This window comes from Polyodon spathula, chromosome 18 (assembly GCF_017654505.1).
Source record: "Polyodon spathula isolate WHYD16114869_AA chromosome 18, ASM1765450v1, whole genome shotgun sequence".
NCBI classification, from domain to species: Eukaryota; Metazoa; Chordata; class Actinopteri; order Acipenseriformes; family Polyodontidae; genus Polyodon; species Polyodon spathula.
In genome coordinates, this window is record NC_054551.1 from 2148319 (window position 1) to 2174046 (window position 25728).

At 41.6% G+C, this 25728-nt stretch overlaps 1 protein-coding gene and 1 long non-coding RNA gene across 3 annotated transcripts in view; both read right to left on the reverse strand.

Annotated features, from left to right (window-relative positions):
* llgl1 (LLGL scribble cell polarity complex component 1) overlaps positions 1-19909 on the reverse strand; it is a 41865-nt gene extending 21956 nt beyond the window's left edge. For both annotated transcript variants that reach the window (XM_041278071.1, XM_041278070.1), the window contains exons 1-4: positions 19714-19909; positions 17508-17605; positions 1125-1206; positions 495-625 (exon numbers count right to left, since the gene is read on the reverse strand). In XM_041278071.1, the coding sequence (XP_041134005.1) occupies positions 495-625; positions 1125-1206; positions 17508-17605; positions 19714-19794 (392 nt within the window). In that variant the 5' untranslated portion in view covers positions 19795-19909. The remainder of the gene's footprint in view (positions 1-494; positions 626-1124; positions 1207-17507; positions 17606-19713) is intronic.
* Positions 19910-22249: 2340 nt separating this feature from the next.
* On the reverse strand, positions 22250-25276 carry LOC121294165. Its single transcript, XR_005946700.1, has 3 exons — positions 25169-25276; positions 24480-24614; positions 22250-24357 (listed from the first exon to the last, which is right to left on the reverse strand). It is a non-coding gene; the product is annotated as an uncharacterized LOC121294165 (long non-coding RNA).
* Between the last annotated feature and the right edge of the window lie 452 nt (positions 25277-25728).

Consider the following 25728-nt stretch of genomic DNA (forward strand, 5'->3'; position numbering starts at 1 on the left):
TATTCCAGTGAGCAGACAGCAGGGCTGGGGTCCATTCCTTTTTAAAATCAATTCCAGTTCTCATTCCTTTCACACCACCGGCTTTATTGTATGCAACTTGTCAAACACATGTATTCAGCTTGTCAGCAACACAGTTACAATACAAATGTATTGTTGTAGTCAAGTTGCACACATGCTTGCTCAATAAAGCCTATGTTGTAAAAGGAATGGGAATTGACTCCCAACCACTGGGTCACACTGCCACATGTTAGTTGCAGATCTATGTTCAGCTCCGTTTTGCAATTGATTTAGTAAGAACCAGTGTGGAACTCCAAGTATCCAATGTTTGCATTGCTGACATTTTCTTGTTGACCTTTTCGCACTAAGGAGTCCTGGATAAAAAATCCAGACAGAGCATGTGGCATCTAACCAAGCCAGTTGTATTGGAGCATTGAAACTGGAGAACCCTGCCTGACACCAAAAGGAGGAGGAGGAGGAGGAGGAGGGGAGCGTACTTGGCACTCTCAAAACTGGCTCTTCCTGGAAGGGTGAAACAACGGATCTCTTCCAGGTGGGAGCAGCCTTCCCGCAGACTGATCTCCCACAAGTGGAGGGTGTTGTCATCCAGCAAGGACAGGAGCCATCCCTGGGAAGCAAGACATACATGAAATGCATTCAAAACAAAATACAGAAGACTGCACTGGAGATATATTAAAACTGGGTTGGTTTAAAAGAATGACGGCTTTGCATTTTTGACACTGCAGCATGACACCAACACAGTAGCTTCTAGCAAACTAAAACACACACATATCTTACTGTCTACTGATAGAAAGATCAAAGCTTCACCCAGCCAGCAAAACACCGTTTGTGTTATTCAATTGAACTACAGAAAAAAAATCTTCAGACAGCATCCTGCAGAAAACGAAGTGTACTGTCAACTGTTGCTTGTTGCAGCCGCTGAACTGAAATGCAAGTACAGCCAAACTATTTTATTTTGCCTATTTCAAATATCAAATTGGTATGTTACAGAGAACTTCACCAGTAGCCAGCACTGCAGGGGTATGAGATGGACGGCCGGGAGCAAACAGCTTCCATCTTCATTACTGGAAGCACATTGAGAGTTAGGAGTCCTGGCCGACACTCACCTGCCCAGGTAAAAAGTGCATCTGTGTCACTGTGGCGGTCTCCTTGTGCAAACCTGTGAACTCCACACCCGGGGCTCCATATCTGAGGATTGTTAGTTAAGGACCTCAGCACAAAGCACTGGAGATGTACCCGATTACTACAGGCAAGGTAACTCAGGAGAGCCTGTTACTAAAAGGGAGTTCTGGCATAGCGGTTTACAGCATTCAGCTTTCTGGGCGAATAAAATACTACTTTGATAAATCTCTCAGTGTGTTCATTTAAATGTGCATAATTTACAGAAAAAAAGCAGGCCCAATTTATATATATTCTGTAAAAATAACAATTAGTAGGTTTGGTTTGAATTCCAAAAGAGATTTGTCTGTGGATTTGCATTCTATCCCTTCCACCCCCACCCAGACAAATGGTTCCCCTCAAGGGCTATACCACCCATTATAGATAGATAAATATTTCATGTTTCAGCCTGAGCCAGCATATAAACAATATACACTACATTGCCACCCCCCAAAAGAAAACCTTCATTAAAATCACAAAGGCTTACATTATGCTTTGCATGGGAACCAAAAACATTCAGCCATGAAGCCTCTTGGCTTGTAATACGATGGTGGTGTTGAGAAAGTTACTTTTGTCCTCAGCGCTAAACTGAACCTTGGTTTCAGACTGTGTATGGGAAGTGCCTGTGTGTAAGTGTCACAAACATGGTTTCATTATCCTGGTTAAGCTCACAGTTGGTAGGACCAACCAATCTTCAAGACACGGAAAGCTGTGCCTCCGGACAGACTACTTAAAAAAAAAAAAAAAAAAAAAAGCTTTGAGACACGAGGGATAAAGGGTTCGTTCTGGGTCAGTTTCATTCTGTTGCCATCTTAAGCGCCCAACGACTGTGTTCGACCTGTAATCAGCTTGGTTTTAAAAAAGTAAAGCAGAAATCAAAACTACATCTGGCCTCATGTTTACTTGCAATCACTGCCAAGCACAGACAGGAGAGCCAGGGTCTTGTGTGTGTTCTGCAAGCCTCAGACCATGTAAAAAGAAACCCTTTTTCTTGTATAGTGTTCATTAGTCAGTCCATCCTCCCTCAATCCAAGTTCAGTTTAATCCTAGCTCACAGTGGATTATATTCCTTCAGCCTTGATAAGCACAATGCCAAGGAAGAGTGACAAACTACAAAAAAGGTCAGAACAGTTGCTATATAGACACCACCAAGCAGTTCACGCTTGCAATAGCTCACTGTGACACAGACTCACAACAGACCAGATGTACATATTACGCAGTCCAGCACATACAATCCTTATACCTACAAAAGCAGCAATGTAGAATACAAAGCCAGTGGTTCATTTAGTCCATTTCAAGCTCAATGTGAGAATCAAATTAACTTTTTTGGAAGTTAGGCATTTCATATACATGCTTTACATCTGTATACGTCTCTGCACTCCCTCCTATGAAAGGCTTGTGAAGCAGAAGCACTGTGCTGTGCATGATGGATTGAAGCCATTCAGCAGCAAGAAGTGTAAACACCAGGGCCCGTGGCATTGAGAAGTTTACTCAACTTTCTTAATCCCAATGAGGTCATCTCAGTATTTAAATAACCTTCAAAACAAAGCGCAATGCATAAATTGAACACTATGGATCTTGAAACTTGAAAATGCAATGGAAAAAAAAAAAGTAAAAATCCTCAAAACCAGGAGATGAAATAGAGGCATTTGATTGGTTAACAGATGTGTCATTAGCCCCTTTTTAGAGGGTCTTCCACTGGAATTGGTTCAGCTCGTTTGAGCACAAACAATGCCGTAAACAGTCCGGTCCTGCCTCCCTCACAGCTCCCAGGCTTTCCCATGGACTTAACCCCACCCGTCTCCCTCTACACTGGGGAAGAATCCAAAACACCCAGCCTACACTGAACCACTTGGGCTTAAAGACCTGGCAGTGCTGCCTCTTGAAACTAAACCACTGTGTTCTCAAAAAGGCAAAAGCCTTTCAGCCAGGAGTATAGTTTCCATGTTAAATAGTCTTTTTTTTTAAACTTTAAAATACATACATCCTAACTATAAAAAAAAAAAAACACAAAATATATAAAAAGAGCTGTTCTGCTTCGTCGCTTCACAGTGTATTAAACAACTGAACTCAGAGAGCTGATGGTAGAGACTCCCATCTCTACCTTCACCTTCTCAGACAATGGAAGCCACGGGGCAAATGCCTCCAATATTACAGTACAACCGAAGACAGCATTGGACAAAACTGTTGTCTACTTGACTTCCATTCCCTTGCAGAACTGTGGGATGGGACACACACACACACTGCCACCCTTTGCTGCTGCCTACTACAGTAGCTCTGGGGATTTAATTATCACCACTACCACCGAAATAACTACCATGCAATTGATATATGCAGCACAGACCGGTTAGTCTAAAACTAATAAGAGATTGCACTGCAAAACCCCCTCTCCTGATTTTCGCTTTGAACAAAGTGTGAAATTGACCACAGCGAGAGCCCAAGAGCAGTACAAGGTCCCACAGCAGCTAGCAGCCCTCCAGATGCGTATATACCATGCGTGGTTAGCAGCACAGGGTGCAGAATGTTATTCACAGCAGCCGAAATGAGGCTCTGGAGTGCGCTTTAACAATCACGTTTACAAGGAAATCCAGCAAACGTCTCAACAGTTTATCACACCCACTTAAAGAACTCAAAGCCTATTAAACTTTAAAATAGTTGGGAGGGTGCTTCTGTAGCAAAAAGGCAGTTCAAAGCTTAGGTGAAAGGCAACAAAACAAAACAAAACATGCACCAATTGAAAGGTTTGTTTAAAGAATGCTATCAAACAAACCCTTCAATTTAACCCCTGAGATCACAGAACTCCTGTGGAAACAAGTCCTCTGGAATCCATTTCCTGTATCCTTTTCTCTTCAGCTGCCTGGTGACACTTTAAAATCACCACTAGAAGACAGACCGGTGCCCTTAGGCCTGGCATCTAAAAGGACTAAAACACCAACTGCTTGAAGGCAGGCCAAGTGTGTATGTTTACAGTACGTTCTAAACAAACATCTGTTCGCTTTTTCTTGCACCATAACATAGAACACAAATGCAATTTTCATGCATAATATATTGCACATGTTCTTTTTTTCTTTTTTTTTTTTTTTTTTTTAAAAAGGTTTTTAGCCAACACTGCGGCAGGACTCAACCAAGCATGCTCATTTTCTCCAGTCACCGGAAGTCTAGACGCAATCTAACATTAGTCTCCCTCACGCTGACCTCTGAAAATTATTCCTAAGAGTGGAATGCTGACAGGACAAAGGACGGAGCTGTATAGTGGATCTGTGCCAATCCCTGGCGGACAGACTCCTCCAATTACAAAACAGATTAAAAACAGCTCTGAACCACTAAGCTCTCCACTTGAGCTCCATCTACTTACTGAATCAAATCTTTCAGCTGACAGAGAGCATGCTAGGAGCAGTACTGGCAATCCCCTGTCATTCTATTCTTCTCCTGGGAACAGGACTTTGACAGTTTCTATCAGTCAAGATGCACTGGCAGACAATCATCATTTTATGAAATGCGTACTTCTGCAAAGATCAGCACTCACACAGCTTTATTTTATTTTTTTTTATTTTTAAAGGCAGACATGCGAGCACAGATAAGTTGCCGCTAGATGCCGTCCTCCGTGTATATTATTCCTGGATCCATTTTGCTTCTTTTTGTAAAAGTACTCTATAATACTAACTTGGACTCTTAACCAAGTCAATATTTAAGAATATACAACATTGTCTGAGGAAACAGATTACGGTCTACAGTTTATCTGTGAGCCATGCCTGGTCCCTGCTGTTGAAATGCATTATCAGAGCATAGGTGATCTTTTGAATAGGGTGCAACAGCCTAGCCACTAGCAGGCTGTACAATGTTGTCAAATATGGATCGATCCCCTTTGTGCCTCGATCTCACAAGCTGTGAAACCTGGGGGAAAGCGACAGCAGCAGGCTGCATCTCCACACAGCCAACCATTAGAAACGTAAAGGCTAGAAATGCGTCTGCAGGCTTTAACGGAACACAAAGACTTGTATGGAAACCCCAGACTGTGTTAAACTGCATCTGGTATGAGGCTGTCTGTCCGCCCAGTGCACAAGCTTCAGAGGTGGGGGGGGGGGTAGTTTATCCTTGTAATACACCGTTGTTCAATTTCTTCATTTCTTTTAAAAGGGAATTCTATTACATTACTTAAAATGAAAAGTGAACACAACTGCACTACAGCAGCACTTTTAAATGTTGCAGGATTTGTGTCTACCCACTGCATCGAGAGCTTTTGCAAAAGAGACAGCGTTATCCCTCTGTGTAATTGCAGACACACAGGAAAAAAAAAAGTCCAGTCCAACCGAGGCAATATCTTGTTATTTGTTTATAAAACGGATGGTACAAGTTTCAGACTTTAGATGTACATTTTTTGTAGCAGATGTTAACCTTGCCCTACCCAAGCCTCACTCTACGCTATATTGATTCAGCAGCAGAAAAAACAACAAAAGAAAACAAACATTCAACCTGAACCGGAGTTTGTTCAAGTTCAGTAAAATTGGGTAAACTAATATTTAACATCCTGGCACAAACAATCAAACATCAAAAGATGGAACGCTTCAGGTCACTGTAGCGATTTCAATTGTGTTTCCACTTGTTTTTTGCTTAATGAGAGACAGAAAGCAACACACAAAACGCAGATAAATAACAAAATAAATACCAAACCTGCCAAGTTATGACTCATGTAAGCAAATATGCTTGCCTTTGATATAGCATGGGGAAAGCACATGTCCAAACAGGGAGGTCATAAGCTGAAAATGGACTGCATTATTGCTTTTCTGAACCAGAGAAGCACTTGTTTGCACTGGAGCAAACGCAAGCATTGTATTCTGTGTAGTGCAGCACTGGGAGGGAAACCAGACTATCTCCGAAAAACCCAGGAGAGCAAAATTGGCTTTTTTTCTTAACAAATTTTAGAATCATTACGATTACAAGACCACCCAGAATCAAATGTGCAAAAAAAAAAAAAAAAAAAAAAAAAGAAGTTGCGAGGTCATTACACTGCTCCAGGTGTGCTGTTAAAGTCCGTGCAGATTTTTGGTTGACGTTGTAGCAACACCATGTAAAAGCAAACTGACATCCTAACCACGGGAACTCCACATGTAAAAATGGAAAGACCTTCAAGTAAGTTTCATCGGACGAGCAACGCTGTTAGAAACATTGCAAACACTCTAACTGGGTGATTTAACCGCTCTGAAATGGGGTACTGAATTGTGGCAGGGCAGCAGCCCTGTCCCTGTTAATGTGTGCAGGGGAATGCAAGGCTGGCAGGGATGGGGTTAAATCTGACCCTGCTAGCATGCACAGATGTGGCCATGTGTGTGTATGTATGTATATAAAAAGGAAGGAGAAATCCTTTGTCTGGTAGAGAGAGTCTGGCGAGTTCAGGCCTGTGCTGATGTATTGATTGTTTTGTTTAACCTTTTATTTTGGCCCTTGTGCCGGTTTAGTTGTTCCTGTTTTTATTTTTGTTAATTAAATGTGCAGAGTAGCGCGTCACTGCAGCTTCTGTCTGAGTCTCTCATTCCTGCTGGTACCATCTTGAGCCATGACACTGTCTTGTCACAGGAATACTAATGTTTCAGGAAATAAAGAAATAAAGCCTTCCACATGTACAATAGGTTCATAAAACTGGTTACAAGAAATAAACCCCTCATTTTAACAATAGGCACATTACACACACACACACACACATATACATAAATATATTACAGCATCACCATACAAAGCACGACATTTTAAACACGGGAATACAGCTACCAATGGAGACATGTACAGGAATGCTCTGTAATTTAAGCCAGATGTCAGTATTCATTAACTTGCGATATCAGTCAGACAACCCTGACCCTAACACACTTCCTAAACCCCACTCCCCCGCAACAAGGTTTCCTAACCTTCAGTCAATACCATTCCCCTTAAAACATAAAACACAGTTCTGTTGACTTGCTAATCAAAAGCAGAACTGTAAAGCTACCCAGGACCGTAAATATCAGAAAGTCTTAACTTTGTGACTGGAGCGCCAACAAGGGTTTCATTCGTATCGTACAATTTATACACAGGATTGCCTGAGCTCTTGCCCTACTGCCATGATTACACCCTGGCCACTCTGTACACTCTGTACCCGTGGCAAACACGGCGTTGGACAAGAGAGGTCTTTCCATTAACATCCAACTGGACTCCTGAGGGAGGATGGGAGTACAACGGTTTCTACAGAGAAACACAAACTTATCTGTTTCAATTCAGACCTTGACATATATCCCAAGTGGTAATAAATCAAAACAAGTACAAGCATGTACATCGTTTCTTGGTCTACTACCTCATAAAACAACAGACCACAATCTGTAACAGCAACTGTCTATAGATCAACTCCCAATTAACTTCTCTTTCTCATCCTTACAAGAGACTGGCAGGGTCATTAACCAGCAGTAAAAGAATCCTCACGCAACCCTGGGGTATTACCAACACGATTCCACACACACACACAGACTTTTTAAGAGTGGACAGAAACCCCCCTTTGACAGTGATGGGCTCCAAGGCAGTAATCCAGCTATCAACAGAACAATTAAAAAAAAAAAAAACGATTTACACACAAAGACACACTGCTACTGTAGCTCTAATTAGCCTGGGACAGGATCAAGGAATGCTTCACAGCAGAGCGTGGAGGTAGGGGTTTGCATACAGTGTGGAATCACTTTCATTTACCTAAAAGAGGACAGATCTTAATATTGCCCTAGATGACATAAACCCACTCACAGGGCACTGTTTATTTCATTTAGTGAAGTTAAAAAAGGGTAAATACATTAGACAAAATTAGAGCAGAAAAAAAAAAAAAAAAAAAAAAGCTGAATTCACATGGAGTTACATTACACAATTCTGTCACGATCCAAAGCTGTTGCAATTTGGGTACACAATATCCGTACCAAGCGATCCAAGCTATAAAAAGCAACATCGAGCAACAGAGTGCCGGTATTTCACACTGCAGTGCACTTCCACTGCCCTGCCCTGCCCTGCCAGGCAGCCTTGCTACATTGTGATAAAGCTCTGCACTGAAGTGTCACTGAGGAAACAGTTGATAAACTCATTACAGTTAATGGCGTCTGCTGTAGGCTGGTTTGTTTGCACACAGGACAACTGAAAAGCCAAATAAAAGGGCTCACCAACAGACTGGTGACAGGGGCAAGGCGGGGCAGGAGGTCCCTTCCTCACCAGCCAGATTCATATTAGAAGATGACTTGAAGGCACGGTGTCCAATCACAGTCCTGGAGGGCCATTCCACTCCAGGTTTAATAGGTAAAGTGATATCATTCACTACTTCAGGGTTTGGATGGAGGGTTAATTGGTTCAGTTCAACAATTTAGAACAGGGGTGGAACAAAGACCAGGACTGGAAGAGCCAGCTTTGGACACTCCTGGTTTAAAAGTATCCCAAGAGTATTTACTATTTACTTTAATTCAGACCAACCAATAAAGGAAATGCATTCCAATAACAACCACCAATAATGTATTCAAGTTTCACAACTCTACAATCTGACAGCGCCACACAAAGGGCCCTTTATGCGTCACAGGAAATATTCTGTGAAATGACAGTAGGCGGTTCATGGTTAATTCTCACCACTATTTAAAACAATATTGGTCTGTTTGATGCAATACATTTCCACTTCCCCTCCTCTAGCGCCAACAGCCAGACTTCTGTATTTTTAAACTTAAAATTCAGACAGAAGCCAGCGTCACTTTGCAAAGCTTCCACATCCCTGCCTGCAATACAGACCTCTCAGCGAGCTCTTAAATCAGCAGCACTGCCCTATATTACAGGCTCTTGTTCGTGTTGTATCCGAATGGAGCTGGGTGCCTTCATTTCACAGAGCAACTAGAGAAGTAGTATTTCAAAAGCCATTGCCAACACACTTCTCATTTCTCACTTCTAACACACACACACAACCCTAAGCAGGTTTGCAGTGTAATGAAAACAGCTGATTGGTAATGTTCCACTTGCTTTTCAATACAGAATGAGATTTTCATTTTTCATGCACTGGCATTCCAGGGACACAGGCTCCGAGACACGCAGCTTTGGAGCGAGCCATTCGATTCAATTCTCCGCTACCACCACCCCCACCTTCATTCAAGGACTGATTTGCAATTCAATTGCTGCATTAGAGAGTGTGGTTACCTGAACTATACATATGGAAAATCACTCTTGATACCGCTGCTTTGTCATTAACTCTTTTTTTTGTATTGCTTTATAAAAAGAATCCAGAGAGGTTCAATTTCCTGATGGTACAGGACAGAACTGCAAAAATAAATCAATCTCTGTTAATTTAATAGTATCATACCTTTCCCAGGATTACAAATGGTGTGGCACAATGAGGGAACGGGCAGAACAGAAACTTGTAAAAGACTAGACCAAGAATGCAGACCAAATGTTCTGTGCATACCTCCCGAGATCCAGAAAAAGAAGCCCTGTTTTGCCTGCGAGTCCACTGCAAAAAAGTCATAATTGATGACGTTTCTGTCCTTTATGTGTGTTTTTTTTTTTTTTTTTTTTTTTTTAAAAGAAGTGCAAAGTGAAGTAGACTCCAAGACCAACAATGTTTACATGAGACCTGCTTTTTAAAACTTAAATTGTGAGAGTCCATTTTGATTTTCAAGCCATTGCATCCAGCCACAACTAGGGTCCATTTAAAAGACAGACCAGCCCCATGCATGTTCCTTTATCGGTCAGATTTGGTGTCTCAACTACCAGTCTGCTTCTAGATAACAGCGCACTGCTGCTTGGTAAAGGTTAGCAGAAGGAACAGAACCGTCCAACCATGCAGCACTGGGCACAAAACTTTCCACCCATTATTTAGAGAAAAGCAGGAATGTTAGTCTTCCAGACTTGTAGGAAAAACAACTCTTAATGATACACATACACCTTTTAATAGCAGACACAAAAATATGCCAAAGTACTGCAGAAGATTAATAAAAACTACAGCATTGGTACCGGAGGGAGGGGAGGGGGGCGACTCTGCCAGGTACAGTACAGGCATGTTGAACTGTTGAGCGAGCCAAGAGCACAGACTCGGTACATTCCCAGGTCATGTACTGCAGAAGCTAAACTCCGCTGCGTGAAATTTAAGATACTGAGACTGAGGGTTTGCAAGCGCCTGTGAACAGTGTAGTTACAGCACTGTTAATCTTTTCCTGGCTTTCTGCATTTCCTCTGAGCGGGGTGGCGGCTGGGCTCTGAAGCAGCCCTTTCGATTGAAAGCAGATGGTCCGGTGTGGGAGAAGATTCTATGAAACACCAATCAATACAACTGATCCCACAGCCCGTGCTGAGCAGGGTACAGTTTAAACAGGCTTTCAGGAATTAGCTTTCCAGACTGTTTTGGATACTGGCCCTTTTTAAAAAAAAAAAAAAAAAAAAAAAAAAAAAAAAAAATAATAATTGAAAAGGGCGAGCTCAGTGCTTTGGTGTGCCACGGTCTCAGCCTCCCCCTCTAGTGTATTACACTTCGGGACTAATGCTTTCTTTTAAAACATTTCTTGCTGCAGTTAGGAATGCAATGGATGTGAGGTTGAGTCAAAGTGTAATCTGAAGATCGTTAATTCTGCGGTGTTTAAAAACCATCCAGAAGGCTCTTGCAGAGTTCCTGTGTAAAGCAGCTCAGTTGAAAAGGAGCTTAAAACTAAAGAGAGAAACTGGAAATCAACACTATGGCCAAACGTAGCGGTAGAAAATGCATGCATTTCTCATATATAAAAACTAGATCACAAGAGGTTAGTTTGTTCAAGAGAGATTTAGTAAAAATGGAGAAAGTCAAGCCTTTTTGCACATTTGGAAATACTATTTAATAATTTCTTAGACATGTTCTGATCCCAACACTCCCAATTTAGAACTCCCGTGTTGGAACTGATACGAAAAGCAATTCCGGAGTGTCTATCTAGTGGAACACAAGGGCGTTTCCTTAAATTCCAAAAGCACACTATAGTGCTTATGAACTACACCAAAAGGTACTGGAAGACCAAATATATTTAATTGTGCCAAACTGAACAAAACGCTGAAGCCAAACTCTCAGGCTACACCTGTGGATCAAATCTCAACGAGTTGGGAGTACAGGGCACTGCAACTTCAACAGCATAGCAGGATCCAGCCCAAACAGCTTTGAAAATAGCACGCTTACAGAGAGATGAAATCCCCCTTGCAAGCAGAGGGAGGGAACAGTAAACAATGGGACTGGTTTAAAATCGCAGTTCTACAAGTGGCTTGTAAACAACCAGATATTAAAAAGTAACTATGAATCCGGGCGTAGTTAGTACACCTGGCAGTGCCATGTGCCTCAGGTCTTGAACAAGAACGACACGGGTTCAAATGCTGCTTTATCATCACAGGCCTGTTTAATCTACCTGCAGGAGAACGTTGTGTGGGAGAGTTAGGCTTCCAGAGGGGTCGTTCAAAACAGAGTCCTTATTGACACTGTTGGATGTCCCAGCACTGCAGACAGCACTTCTCAATGCATCATACCAAGGATCTGCCATCATGGCAAACAACCGACAGTGATGCAGAACACTTTCACCGACAGGACCTTTATGCCCAAGGGACCACACCTCCACACAGCACATTGCCAGGCCATGGGACTCTGGGAAACAAAATACTTTAAACCATGACTCAATAGGCAGCCCTTTGGGGGGGGGAAATCAGATGAAACTGGAAGCACTTCTCAGAGACAAAGAGAACAATGAAGTCTGATATCCGTATCTTATTTTGACATGAAAAACACATTTGCTGAAACAAGTGAAACTAGTTTCACGTTTCGAAAACTTTAGTATCGGGTGAAAATGAATGACTTCATGCACCGTTTTGTACCTCAAGGGCTGCGAGATGAAACTCTTATGGGCGGCCTACTGTATAAAGATCACTTTGTAGCCTATTTACAGCACATCCGCTCTCAGTTTTACAGAACAGAAGTTTAAGAAGATCAACCGACCACCACCAACCAACGACCAGACTCAATTCTCTGACCTGTCATCACGCCCTGCTGCAAAAGCAGTAAGGAAAAGAAATTCTGATTTCAAAAGCAAACCTCCATCCCTCTCCAGTTTCTGCAAGGTCAACAACCTCAATAATACAAGCCTGATCAGCCCTGTCACTGAAGTCCTTCTTCACATGAACTCAGACTTGTGTCAGAGCTGGCACAGACAGAGAGACAAGCCTCCTATTGTACAGCAACCAACCAAACAAACAGTGTGCCCTTGTGTTGTTGCGTGACATCGGAACGCTAATTAACAAAGGTTCTAAGGAGGACGCCCAACGGGAAGAGTCCACAGCCCAATAGAAAGCATTCCTGGGAGCCTGGGTTCAAGTGTAGTCAAGTCACAATTGATTAGGAAGCCCAAACAAAGCCTTAACTACAGGTCACCAAACAGCAGTTGAGCCCTGCTTTCACATCACTGTTCTGCAACTGGAACCCAGCCTTTAACAGAAACTTACTCATGGATAAATTCAGGGTTTCGTTACTGTACAGATGCTACTGGTTCAGGAGTTCAGAGTGAGGTTTTCAATAGGATTCCATGCGTGCATTTTTTAAATGCACACAGCATTACCTAGTAGGTGGAGAAGTGTGGTCCTTTGCCACATTTTGCTTTCATATTCTGTTTGCAATAATGACAGAGACTACAATGCAAGTCGTTAAAGTGCAATTACAAAAACACATTTAACTTCTTTTCCCAATACATGGACAAATGCACTAGACCCAATTTGCAACTATAGTATAAAATTGCTGTGCAACTAATGCAGCATAAAAGACTAAAAATGGGACATGTGACTTTAAGCAAGGCAAAATAAACCAGGGAATCAAGGATTAGCTAGACACTGCTGTTCAGTACTGGCCTCCACAATACCACCAGTCATTTCAAGTACTACCAAACCAAGTCTTAATCCTCGCCCTCATTTGAATCTAGAAGGAGTCGTCGTCTTTAAAACAGGACAAACATATTTAGCAGCACAACTGACTAAACAAGAAGACTTTATATTCTGCAGGCACGTAGCTCATCTGAAAGCGGAGACCAACGCAGAGGCACAAGTTGTAAATGCCATAAATGTCATGCAGCCAAGTCATGTAAACAAAGTTCGGCTCTGAAAAAATCCATCTTGCCGTTCGCTTTTCCTCTTCAAGCCATATCCTGGTTATCTCGCTGCTTCTGCAGTCTCCTAGGATACCATTTCAAAAGATGTCTTTATTGAACCCAGGCCTGGCCAGAAAGCTTCCCAGGAATTTCCTCTCATTACAAGAGGGACCCAAGTGTATAACAATACACATTCCTCAAGGACAGGCATAGCTACGGGGCAGACCATCTCAAAGCAGCAATGAGAGATCTCAGCACTCAGGGCTAACCTCTTCAGAACCAGGGAAATTGAATCTTGGGGACGCAGAACCCCAGGACCATGGAACCTTGGGACCACGGAACCGTGTTGCCCCGTGCCAAGGAGGACGTCTTGGCTACTAAAAACAAAATGTAATGAGAAAAATCTTGATTGCAGCGCAGTACTTCATGTATACAATGTGTGTTTTACCAATCGTCTGAGTACTCTTAAACTAATTATCACTACTTCCACAGGATGCGAGAGGATTTATATAATCAACCTGGTGCCCGTCTTATTCAACCTGTACGTTTACAAGGAAAACTGAATACAAACGGAAAATCGCATCAGCTGTAGAGAACCAAGTCCTTTGAAGTCACAGCCCCACGTCTGACAGCTCTTTTTTTATATGTGGAAAATGCACATTCCCAGATAAGAATGGAAGGCTAACCCATCTCATATGGGGATAGTTTGCATGCATGCTTATTTATTAGTGTTTCACCCAGTTCTAAAAGGAAGGGATCCAGTCAAGAATGAGCAGCTTCGACCAAGCGTACCCAGATGTTTGGATACAAGGTGGCTACTGGCCTAGCATACAAAGGAGGTTAGGTGTTACTTTCAATAGCACGAGTCATGCAAACCCAAAGCATGCCCAGGACCAAGTTCACAGTCTGCAAATGAAACGTGTGTCATGAAACACAGCAGCAGCCAGCTGGAAATCTGCTCAGTCCAGCCCTACTTGTATAGAAGATGCTATTCAGCAGTACGACAATTACCATCCAAGCAAAACTATTATAGTCTCCTGTGCCTCTCCTCAGCTCTGGTATAGAGATTCACCAAGGCAACGCACTGGGAAAGCATGTGCAGTGCAGGCATTCAGAGTGCTTGTATAAGAACACACTGTGCTGCTGCAAGTATACTTCATCTCTGATCTGGGATTAGTCACAGTTATCAGGTTTTACAAAGTACTGCATGGGCCTGTTAAAGTAAAAGTATTTAGTAACACTAAGACAATTCTTTGAAAAAAGTTTCAACTTGAAGTGTCTCAATTTCAGTATCACTGCATATTCCCGTCAGCAAGTGTTTCGTAGTTCGTAAAGCAAAAAAAAGTATGACATCTTAATTTGAAAACCAAATGATATTTCACTTCCTGAACGTCAGCTTCGCTTTTAAACTGCTGTAGTCTGTACCTAGATCGTATTTCTTTGTAAATATGGTGCAAGTGTAAACCATATATAGTTTAGCTAGCAGCAATTATCATACGCGTTTAAAAAAACAAATGATAAAATGTTAAGCTCTACTGCTGGGGGGGCCAAAGCTGGCTCTTCCGGTCCTGGTCTTTGTTCCAACCCTGTTCTAAATTGTTTCACTGAACCAATTAACCCTCCAGCCTGTTTCTAAAAGGCTAAATGCTTTTGACAGAGACGCAATACAGGTAGGGCGTCCATTTCAGCTGGTGGGAGCTGAAACAAGATCTTCACTGCTGCACACTGCGTGCCGGCACGTTTCACTGGAGTGGACTCACTGGGCCTGGTCCTGCTGTCAGTGTCTGGCCTGGTGCCATACTCTCGCTGTGCCAGTCTCCCTAGGGCCTCCAACTCAAACAGAGACACACACAGAGACGGACACAGGCAACGCTGCTTAGAACACTTCTCAAAGACAGACTCCCAATTCCTGCTCGTACACAGAGAAGCCAAGCACAGTACTGTACAAATTCTCTCTGGTTCTTCTTAAAAGCCAGGCTTTGTCTTGGTCCTGCTATAGTGTGTATGAATGTTCGGGAAGGATGTCCAACATCATAATGCAACAGCCCAATTAAGATTCTGGCATTCGTGCCATTAGGAGAAGATTGCTTTCCACTCTGCACTCGCTCCAGCCTCAAACATATTGAAAGAACCCAAAAGGGGCACAAACAGGTCCACCTCACTCCAATCACAAAATCACAATGAGAAAGGCAGACTTTAGGAATTCGGAACAACAAATAAGATCTCATGCCACACCACAGTAATGGCATGCTTTAACTGTGCTTTTTGAAAGCAGTGCGATGGCACCAGTCCAACTGTTCCACATTATCACCAAGCTTTGCTCTGAAGGTACACGGCCCTGTACTGTGTTACACAGTCACCCCAGCTGTGCGGTGCCCTGCACTGTTCCAGCAGTGAGGCAAACCTCTGATGGAAATCGTAGACTATTCCTCACTTTCTCTCCGCCCACACACAGAAAACTGGAAAGCCATCCCAATAGTTGATCATTCAGTAATAATGCTCTGGGATTTCTTAACCAGCTCACATTGTCTCTCACTGTGGTCTGTTTACCATAATTACACCGAGCCTAACGGTAGCGCCCTGTTATACAGCAACTTGGTGAGTTTAAAGAAAGTTAACTTCAGTGCAGTGTGTTGGGCATTTTCCTGTGGCTGGGGATGGATTCATGGATTCTAAACCTTTTAAAAGCAAGTCCATGTGTCACATTGCATTATTCTAAACTGTGCTGCCACCCAGAATAAACACACTGTTATATAGTGCCCAGAAGGCATTTAAATGCCTATGACCTCAAGTAAATATCTTCTTCTGATTAAGGGTTTAAAATCAAATGCCACTAGGTCACACCAGCTTCCAGCTACAGAAGAAATGGTCAACACAAAAACACAAAGTTCCCCCACTGTAGCTAATCAGACACACACAACACAGAAAGAGAGAGAGAGCCTTGGGCTCCTCAGATCCTGTACACCTCCTCTAACCAAAAAGCAAACCGCTCTACCACACAGATTCACCCCTACAAAAAAGACTTGATTCAACAACTTCTTTCCCTCCACAAGGAGCAGGTTTCCATGGAGACGCTTGCCAGGGAATTCTGGGTAGTCATTGTTAGCCTTCTGTTACCTCTCTGTGGGAATCCAGGGTTTAGACCAGATTGTTTCACGAGGGACAGAGAATAAGCCCCAATTGAGAGGTGGCTGGCTGAGGCCATTTATTTTGTGCTCTCTTGTAATACATCACGTCAATGTGCGCCTGCATTGCGCTCGCTAGTTTACTCGTTGTCGTTTGTGATCAATAACAACTGGCACAACCGGACGCATAATCAGGTCATTTAACTTGGTCAGTACCTTGGAACGATGAAACACTTCCAATAAAATCTAATTAAAACCATCTCTAGTACAAATCAATGTCAAAGTCCTTCAAGGCTACCAGGCTGCTGTACTCTTGCTTCTCAAACTAACTTGCATGAATACTGCAGTCACAGTGTGGGAGACATCTTCAACCTGCTCTGCACATGTGCCCCAGTGCAAAGTCCAGTTTCCTAGGAAAAGCCTAAAAATGTGTCAGGGTCAGCCAGGGGTTATCCAGACCCCATTCTTCTCATCTCCTGTTTGTTTCCCCACTACTGCCCACACAGCAGTAAAATAAGACAGCTGGACTAGTCTGACCAGCCTCTCGAGTTTCTAGTGGGTCAGTCCAGCTGCATGATTCAGATTGTATACCAGTCTCTGGTTCTGCATGTGCTTCAGTTTATGATCACCTTGTTCAGAAACACTGTTTTTTCAGGACTGAAGAGCACAGTATGGTCTACCCTGGTCTTGCTCTTAATCAATACCATCCCTTAAAAAGGGCACTCTCCCCCCCCCCCCCCCCCCCCCCCTCCTCCCCCAAGTGTATGTATTTCCCCCTCCCCCCTCCCCCCCCCCACTAGTCATGACCTGTATGACCTAGTCCACCCTTTCCTCCCCACTTCAAGGGAAAAGGTTGTGTAAGACTACAGAATGGGCTAGCTACTGTAATTCCAGTGTAGCGCGGCTCAAATATGAACAGCTCTTCATACAGCACTGTGAAAGAGGTAGCGGGAGCGTGTGAGAAATTACTGACAGGACAGAGAAGTCTGCTGTCCAAAATGGTCAATTGCCAAACACTCGAATGGAAAGTCCTTACCTCATCCCATGGATAGAAACGCTCTGAAAGCTGCATTATTATTATTTTTGAGAAGGATACATTTTGACTGCTCCCGACTTTGTTCCGATGGCCATCACTCGTAGTTTTGGATCATATGCCAGAGCACTGGGCTGATTGGGAAAGCCATGCTCAACAGTCTACAATCAAAGACAAGAAATCAAGTTAAAGAAATTGGTTATGAACAGACAGTTAGCCAGGTGTGTTTGAGGTTTCAAATAACTGTTTGGTAATACTGACTTTAGCCAAGCCTGGATTAGCTTGGTTTTAAATTAGTGTAGCATTAAACTCAGGTAACTGGAAAATAAATGCAAAGCAATTTCACCCAAATAGAGGAAGCAATTTCTTTAGAAACCATACTGTCCCACCCACACGTTTTCAAAAGAATTGCGCAGACCCAATGTAATCTCTGCAAAGAAACAAAGGAAGGCGTTCCTTTAAACTGTCATAAAGGAGTTATTTGATCATTCTCATGTCACAGTAGAGCCAGGACCTGCAGCTTTGCAGTTCCACTCTGCACACAGAAATCTGTACGCAGTGGCACCAAAACACTTTTTAAAGTAGGGGTGCTGAAAGCCATTGAACAAAACTAACCCCTGTATATGATGGAAGCCACGGCACCCCTAGTTCCAGCACCCCGCTCCATTACCAAAACAAAAAGGCAAATTCACAGAGAAATTAATATAATAAAGCTTGCAAGAAAAAAAAAATACTTGGTTCTCTTGCTAGTCTCCTACTGTTAAAATAAAACTGGATGTACTTCTAGTTTGATCTGCATTTTAAAAACAGGCTGCCTCTGGCGTTACAGTATTGACGCCGCGCTATTGAAAAGGTACCAACGCATTCCAACTGGAACGAGATTTGTAACGACAGTTCAATAGCAGCGAAAACACATTTCAAAACTGCTTTCATTAGCACCCTCATTACACATGGAGCCTGGGAGACAGCAGAAGAACCACGTCAATGTTTCTCTCCTCACGGACTCAATCTGAGTGAACACTACTCACAGTTCTTTGCAACAGTTTGAGACCAGCCCGTTGTGATTTACGATTGCAATGTGCTTGACAATTAATAAGAAACGAGGGAGAAAAGTGTGTTTCGTGTACGCTGCTGCATTTCAAAACTAAACACGACAGTAGGGCATTCTTTTTAAAACAGCTGGCATGTGATCAGTCCGATTCTGTGTCACCAAGTGTCCTACAACTACAGCAAATTATTCAAAACGCTGCGCACGATTTTAAATCTCCACCATATGTGCTTGACGGTTCTTAAATAACATTTTCGTAATGCTGTTCATGAATCCCGCATACCAGTATCCTTACAGAAAACTACTTTCAGTAATCAGCTGTTTATTATTTGATTACAAGTCGTCAGCAGCACCCGCATATTACATTAATAACGTTTTCAAAATGTACTGTTCAGTCTGTAACGTGCCATAGTCTGGCATAATTCATCCGTCCCAGAATACATGCGGTTTACAAAAAAGTACGCAACCAAATGTCTAATACGAATACTCGGGATGTATCGTACTTCAAAGTTGCATTTAAAAAGGGTGAAGTTGACACAGCTTGTAACATTACTTTACCCCGGCAGAACACTATATCGTGACTGGATTGTGAACAACACTCGTCACTAAAACGTTTCCAAGATGCAAAATCTCCGGTTCGTCTATGCATTAGAATGAGCTATTGTTAGTTTTTCCAAATACGTTATACACTACCACTAAAATTACATCTTTAATCACTTTATATTAAAAAAAAATAAAAATCGACAAGAAATCGACAGGATATTGTGCTGCTTATCTGTGTTGCAACAATGCACATCCTTTTGTCATCCTCACAAAAAAAAAACATAAAACGAGAAAAAAAACACGCTTCATACTAAAGTATAACCTATATAAAGTTTACAGTGAAGCTGTCAGAAAAAATAGCAAGACACACAAGTCACTGGAGCAATTTTTGGATCGATCTGACGTTTTTAAACAAGCACGCTGGACCGTTAGGTTAAACTCCCGGTGCATCCTTCATCAAGTTCTCCCAGATATACAGTTGTTCAATAAATAGGCCCTTATAAAGGCAATGCACGGAAAACGACATGCACACAGACCAAAACATTACATAGGAGCACCCCAAAAGGATGCTCTATATTATCTATTGCTGCAACTCTGGGCGGCGTGCATTCTTTGAAGAATAATGGGGGACTTGCATCTCTCTCTCTCTCTCTCTCTCTCTCTCTCGCTGAAACTTACCTTATTAAATGCAAAAAGATCCTGTTTAATTTTTTCTCGCTGAGGGTCGTTGCCCTGCTTCCTGAACCTAAACTTCATCATCCTGAAGCTGGTTAAAATAATGAAAAAAAAAAAAAAAAAAACTTGCAAATTCCGTCAGATTTGTATCAATGTAAAACAACGCTCTTCCATACGCGTCCCCTATTCTTTGTACCCAGTACTCATAACCGCAACTGGATAGCAGGGAACTTGACACATTTCGGCTCTGATTGGCAGCGAGCACTGGCCATTCAGAGGTGCAGGTGGCTTGCAGCGGGCCAATCAAGAGGCAATCTTGAAGTGGGCTTGGCCATATGAAGTTGTTAACAAGCTCCCAGGCCTGTGGGGTCGGAGCAATGCTACCTGGGAGTTGTAGTTTATAGCAGAGGGGGTATTTCCTTTACGATTGCAGTGATTGCGAATGTAGGTCATGGATGCTTCATAGCCCTCGAGAAACAGGGCGCGATGTCTCTTGATTGAAAAGTTATGTGTTAAAAAGCAGACGAGAGATTCTGGATTCATTTTGCGCATGGGGGGACCGGGGACGTTAGGGGACTCGATAACTTATTTTGTAACAATTGTAAGTCGCCCTGGATAAGGTCGTCGGCTAAGAAATACATAATAATAATAATAATAATAATAATAATAATAATAATAATAATAATGTGTGTGTGTGTGTGTGTGTGTGTGGATTTCAGCACCCTTACACTGACTGTACATGTTCTACAAGAAGAAACAGAATGTGATTTGCCAGCTTCCCTTCAACCCAGCGCCTGGAATATTGCTTTAAGAAGGCTGATTCTGTTCATGGTGCTAACGGTATCCTAACTTGTTTATGGCAGGATAACTCAAGCAGCATTGCGCCAGTAATGCACCCGCTGAGAATTTGGTCCTGAGAAACAATTTAAACTCTTAATCTTCGTGCTGCTGGTGACGGTCCAACAAACACAAGTGTGACGGCAAGCAGGGGAGGATTGGAAGGTAAGTAGTATCTCTGGCCCCTGCCTTGCTGCTCCTCCGGCCAAAGCAAGCAATTTTTCCCTGTCATCCTCTCTGGGGGAGTGCTGTGCTCCCCCCCCCCCCCCCTTTCCCGCAGAGCAGCTTCAAAATTGTTTAACTTGAAGCAGCATTGCTTTCTCTCTCTGCCGGGAGTGCTGTTGCATGAATAACCAATGGCACTGGAACAATTTTTAAAGTGGGGGTGCTGAAAGCCATTGAACAAAATTGTAACCTCTGTATATGATGAAAGACATGCAAAGGCAGTTCCAGCGCTTTTGTGAATAACCCTGTTCTCCTTAGATCCCATGATTGGGAAATAAGATTTATATTGTAGGGCAGAGCATAGACTGCATATCCGGGCCATCTGCCAGCTACACTGTTATTTTTATATTATATGGCAACTCTGAAAGTACTGTACCTTATGTTTGGAGCTGTCAGCACCTACGCCATCAGTTTTCTCCCCAGGTTTTTTCTTGGGAAGTTTATTAATATTTCTAGAGGTTAAATGCAGGGTGTTGGTGAGGGGAGGTTTAGCGCATCAGATGCCCTCTTACATGAAAAACTAAGCCGACAGTTCCAACTCAAACACGTTGTATAAACCCATATCCAATGTAAAAGTTCAAGTTAACCATCCTTTTTTTGTGAGACATAATAAAACTTGACAGAGCAGTGTAATGTGAAACATTTTCTCTCCGTCTTCTCATTCTTTGTGGTCATAGCCTTGAGATTTACTGTATTAATGGAAATATATTATCTCACTTTCCTCTCAGGAAGGCTAACAAATGATTAACTTAATTAATATTGACACTAGCACTGTTTTTCCTGGAACATCAATCTAATACCTACAGCACCTCTCTGAAGTTTTAGCAAATCTTTTTTTTTTATTATTTTGTAATGATTCTGCTGCCCTCTAGTGGTAATGGTCATGTTATCACCTAAACAAGGTCATGCAGCCAGAATCGGACACTTGATTTATTTCTTGCGTTTACATTGCGCTTTTTACACAGAAGTATTGCAAAGCACTGTACAGTACATAACAGAAAAAAAAACAACAAACCACAATACATTTGTATAGCATATTACACATACAACTGTCACAATCAGACCACTTAAATAACAGTATACACATTATACAAAAAGCAGCAATTTTAAAGTTACATTAAAACCCAGTAAGATAATAAAGCCATTTTATAAAAGTGCTTTTATAGTCTTCATTTGAAAACTGTAACGGTCCAAGCTTCCCTGACAAACAAAGGCAGTGCATTTCATAAGTTAGGGGCTCTACAAGAAAAAGCCCTACTTCCTGCGTTGCTTTTGTTGACCCTAGGAATAACCAGCAGCCCCACATCTTAGTCAGTAACCCCTGCAACACTTAAACATCGGTGTAAACAGAATGCAAAATGGCAAGGGGAGTACATGACAACATTTGTAGTTCCTGGCCTATTTGTATTCTTAGTGTCAAGTTTTGTAAAAAATACTTTATTGAATAATGAAAACAAAAAGACACAAAAACAGTGGATTGCTTTCTGCTTTTATTCAATCAAATGTAGCAATTTATACAAGTCAAATAATGCGTGAAGGTCAAAAAACCTACCAGTGGAGCTGTTCAAAAGAATAACAGATATTCATCAATCCCTGCTGTTCGCACAGGGCAATCATTTGACTTCTGTTTCTAGGTTACAACCTGGTAAAAGTAACTTCAACACAGTAAAGTTCTTACTGTCTAATTATGGTGTTACAGATCCCTTAGAATGTGAAGACATATTTAATCCATGCTGCAGCAACTCAAGTTGCAAAGATTGCCTACATAAATGCAAGCCAAGAGTGCAGCTTTCATACTGTTAACTATAGAACATCTTGCAATTTAGGTTGGGCACGTAGGCATAAAAAATGTACATTAAATCTCTTGCTATGGAGATCACAAATCTGTGCAGGACTAACTGCTCAGTGAAGTCACTACAGATTAGACTGACCAGTGAGAACTGTTACTCTTCCTCAATCAATTAATGTCAGCAAAATCCAGGAACAAACAAGATAGTTTATTCTTTTACAGCTCCATTAAAAGAACAAATAATAATAAAAAGCAGCTTTAAAACAATAACCAGAATACATTTTTTTATTTATTTTTTTTTACATAAAATATCTCATTTATATAATTCCTTAGAGTACAATTTCTTACCCTTTACATAACTGTACATCTTTGTTACAAGCAAATATATACGTTTTCTCCTTTGAAAACAAGACATCCTATAGGCAACAAAACAAATGCAAGCATTCGCTTTTCAATTAAACGCAACAATATTTCATCTCTCAAAGCATAAGAAGTGCCCAAATATTAAAACTGTGGCAGGAGATGGGGTATTTCCATGTTGCTGTGGATAGATCAGAAGATATTACTGTATATTTAATTGTTATTTAAAAGTACTGTATATTTAATTGATGTAAACACAAGAGCAACTGTTTGAATAATTTAAAAAAGGGACCTTTACATATTTAAAATTTGCAGCATTTAGATATGCCACCATTTAAAAATGAAGTGGCCAAAATGTGAAAGTATAAAATATATTCTCGAAGTTTTATAACTTGGTTTTAATATTTAACACTTCTTTGCGTTTGATCTGAAAAGCAGATACTGCACCTTTAACAACTCCAAAATAATTGAAATAAAAAGATAACAATGCAAGCACTGAACAGAGAAGCCTGTGAAATAAATCATGGCAACTTTATTTTAGAAGAATTTTCCCACAAACACTCCTACACACAGTCAGATGCACACACTCACATTTCGGTGTACAAAGAGTTACATTTTGGTTTGAAAAAAAAAAAAAAAAAGTTGCTGAGCAGGTCTTTGCATATCAGAAATAAAAAATATAGTAAATCTGCCCACAAAAAAAAAAAAAAAAAAGACAAGCAAGTTCCTTCCACAAACTTTGTATTAATAGAAAGAACACTTTCTATTAATACATTCTTCAAATTCATGACCAGAAGGATCTGTATTGGCACGATGAGAATTTAATCTGTGTGGACATGCAGCCACTCCTCCCCAGACTTGACTATAGAAGCCTCTCTGTATGCAACAGTAAGTACCACATCCAAGTATAGTACACACATTGAGATTCTGAGGATGCACAGATACAGAGAAGTGGTCAACTGAACTTGTAGCTACTTGTAATAATGCTTCTCAGTTACTGTCCACTGCAGTGTCAGGAAAGGGGACCCCCCTCCCCCATCCATCACATTAAATCAAAATGTCTGATAAAATAAAATAAAATATTTGATCACAACCAGCAGAGTAACTGTTAGTGTGCTGCTTGGTAGCTGACGTCTTTAAAAAAAAAAAAAAAAAAAAACAACTACTTCTAAACCTGCATGCAAACAGGGATTTCAATAATTCCCCCAACACGTTGGCTAGATTTGGAGAGCACCAGCCAAACTTGCCTCCTTCAGTGTCGTCTCATTTTCACTTTCCTGGCTGTGTTTGCATTGTCGTCTGTGTCATCGTAACTGTCTGAAGCCTCGTGGGACCTTCTCCAGTAATTCTCGGAGCTGGAACCACTCTTTCTCCTGTGTTCTGGTAAAACGACAGAGCGTCTGTTTTCTTCTTTGTCCATTTCCAATACTCGAGGCCTGCAAAGCAACAAAGAACTTAATTGGGGCTTCTGTGTTACATCATTCTTCCAGGTAATCTTGGCAGAAGCAAACAGTTATAGCCTGGCACAGCAAAGGGTACTCCTTTAGGCCTATCCTACCTATGAGCAGCATCAGGGTCTGCCTTACGATGCGATCGCTTTGGTTTCAATATCCAGGGTCTTTCTGGGGTGGCAGCAGGAGGATCTGTAGCACTTAATACCTTGGTTTCCAATCGTGGGGCATCAGACCTTGTTCTAAAAAGGAATAAGAAACAATATGTTCCTGCTAGACATTTATCACCACTACTTAAATCTGAGTAACACCATCATGTTCAGCCCAGGTCCACAGTAAACCACACTCAGTGATGATGCTTTGATATAACCGAAAACACTACAAGCAAGTAGAACCATACAAGTAAGGTGTCAGGTTATATAAAGGAGACATGTAAGGTTTGCAGCAGTAGTAGTATACCATCTGTTTAATTTAACTTCATGTTAAATATAATAAACAGACATCTACAGCATTAACTCTGCAGTAGAATAAATTTCCACAACCTCCACATTAGTTCTTGTACAATACTGCTGTGTAAGTTATGTAACCAAGTTTTCCACTCGCTTATGCCAATCTGTAAAATGCATTAAATGAGTCAGGGTGGGGGGAGATGATGCAATACCCTGTACAAGCATTTGGCCTGTTAGGACTATAGTATTCTACAGCTAAATAAATACATCAGTTTTTAAAAGAACAAGAAAATAGCAAGAGCCAGAGGCACACATTTAGCTTCTAGCACAGACTGGCTAATACTTACTTTCTGAGTATGATGACAGCTCTTCTTTCCTTTATATCCTGTGGTCGAATACAGTGGGTAATTTCATCTGCAGCGTAACCACTGTGTAGAGAGAGAAAAAAAACACAAACCCAAGCGTTAGACCCGGGAGCCTTGGGAACAACACTGTAGTGAGAGGAATCTCTACATCAGTGAAATACAGCACCACACAAACGGACCAAGTCTGGAAAGGGAACAACACCTTATACAGTTATCTGTAAACACACCTACAGCAGGACAACAATAAAAATAACTTTCAGGAGTTCGTTTAGTGCTTTAAGAAATACCAACTGTTTAATATATGTTTTTATGTTTTTGTAACTCACATTAACGTGAATTAGTTTAATGAAATGTTTTTTTAACTAGTGCTTCCTATGTGAAGGATCATGAAGCGTAGTTCAGGCTCTTACAGGCTTTACTATGAGCTTATTACACATCGTATTCTGATTGCCATGGGCTCAGGTTAAGAGGTTAAGCTCCTTGTAAAGCCTACAGTAGCTTGAATGGAAACTTTATCCATTCCTCGGTATAGTACTGTACAA